Here is a 1,022-nt window from a genome sequence, read left to right as displayed (position 1 = left end):
TAATAATTATTATTATAATAACAACAACAACAACAAAAATAACAGGAGTAACAGCAGCAGTAACAGCATCAATAACAGCAGCAGCAGCAACAACAACAACAACGTATCTCTCCTCTTACCTTTTTTTTTACCCTCCTGTAACACCTCTAATCTTATATGATCTTATTGTGTTGCAAGTGTCGTAAAACTCTTACTTAAGCTTAAAAACAATAACAATAATAACATGAATAACAGCCTAGCAAAACAATAACAGGCGAAGAAGAAAGCTGATCAAACATAAATCATTGAAAGTAATATTACTACATGTACGTGTATTGAGAATGTAGGAAAATTTGATTGGAATATTCATGCTACATGACCACAAGTGATGTGATACATGAGAACCTAACTGTAGATGTTTTACGCTCCCCCCCCCCGCCCCCCTCCGTGGTAACAATTTAAATAATTTATGAGGCTGGTTGCTTCGACCCTGCCTGTTAGGGTCAACTGGGGCTGAATGGGATGTACCAACCTCCCAGGAGGCAGGCAGAGATACTCGATGAGAAACTTCCCCATATCGACTTTTTGTGTTGGGCTCCATCATACACCACTTTTCAAAACAGCGGGAGGCCAGAGTTCGATTCTCTTGTGTGGAGAATTTTTATCGAGTATCTCGATCTTTCTGATAGGACTTTGTAATGTATCTCTCTCAGCCCGGGCTGGACGGGGCAGGCAGGGTCGAAGCTCGTCTCCTAAGTGATTACCGGTAATTTAGCTTGAGTCGAACAAAATAAAAAACATTAAAAAATCAACATTTCTTCTCTGAACAGGAGCAAGAAAAACACCTACGTTATGAACACCTTGCTCAACGCTGACGTCATCACTGACCCCAATAAGCTGGACCAGTTCGTCGAACTTATGATGGACGTTGTCAACAGTCCAACTGTCACCTCCAACTACCGCTGTGTCGGAAAACTCGCCGGCGGTCAGTTATTTTGCTCTTCCTTTTTGTTACTCTTGGGTTTGGGTGTGTGTGTGTGGGG

General features: G+C 41.8%; 1 protein-coding gene across 1 annotated transcript in view; it reads left to right on the top strand.

Moving 5' to 3' along the window:
* Positions 1-1,022, top strand: part of LOC101851519 (FAD-linked oxidoreductase pynB) — a gene marked incomplete at both ends in the record, with an annotated part of 8,811 nt that overhangs the window by 6,819 nt on the left and 970 nt on the right. Inside the window, 1 exon segment of the mRNA XM_013085894.2 lies at positions 810-964. Within this exon segment, the coding sequence (XP_012941348.2) occupies positions 810-964 (155 nt within the window).

The sequence above is a fragment of the Aplysia californica genome, unplaced genomic scaffold, assembly GCF_000002075.1.
Source record: "Aplysia californica isolate F4 #8 unplaced genomic scaffold, AplCal3.0 scaffold00417, whole genome shotgun sequence".
Taxonomy (NCBI): Eukaryota; Metazoa; Mollusca; class Gastropoda; order Aplysiida; family Aplysiidae; genus Aplysia; species Aplysia californica.
This window is presented reverse-complemented; position numbering and strand designations above follow the sequence as displayed.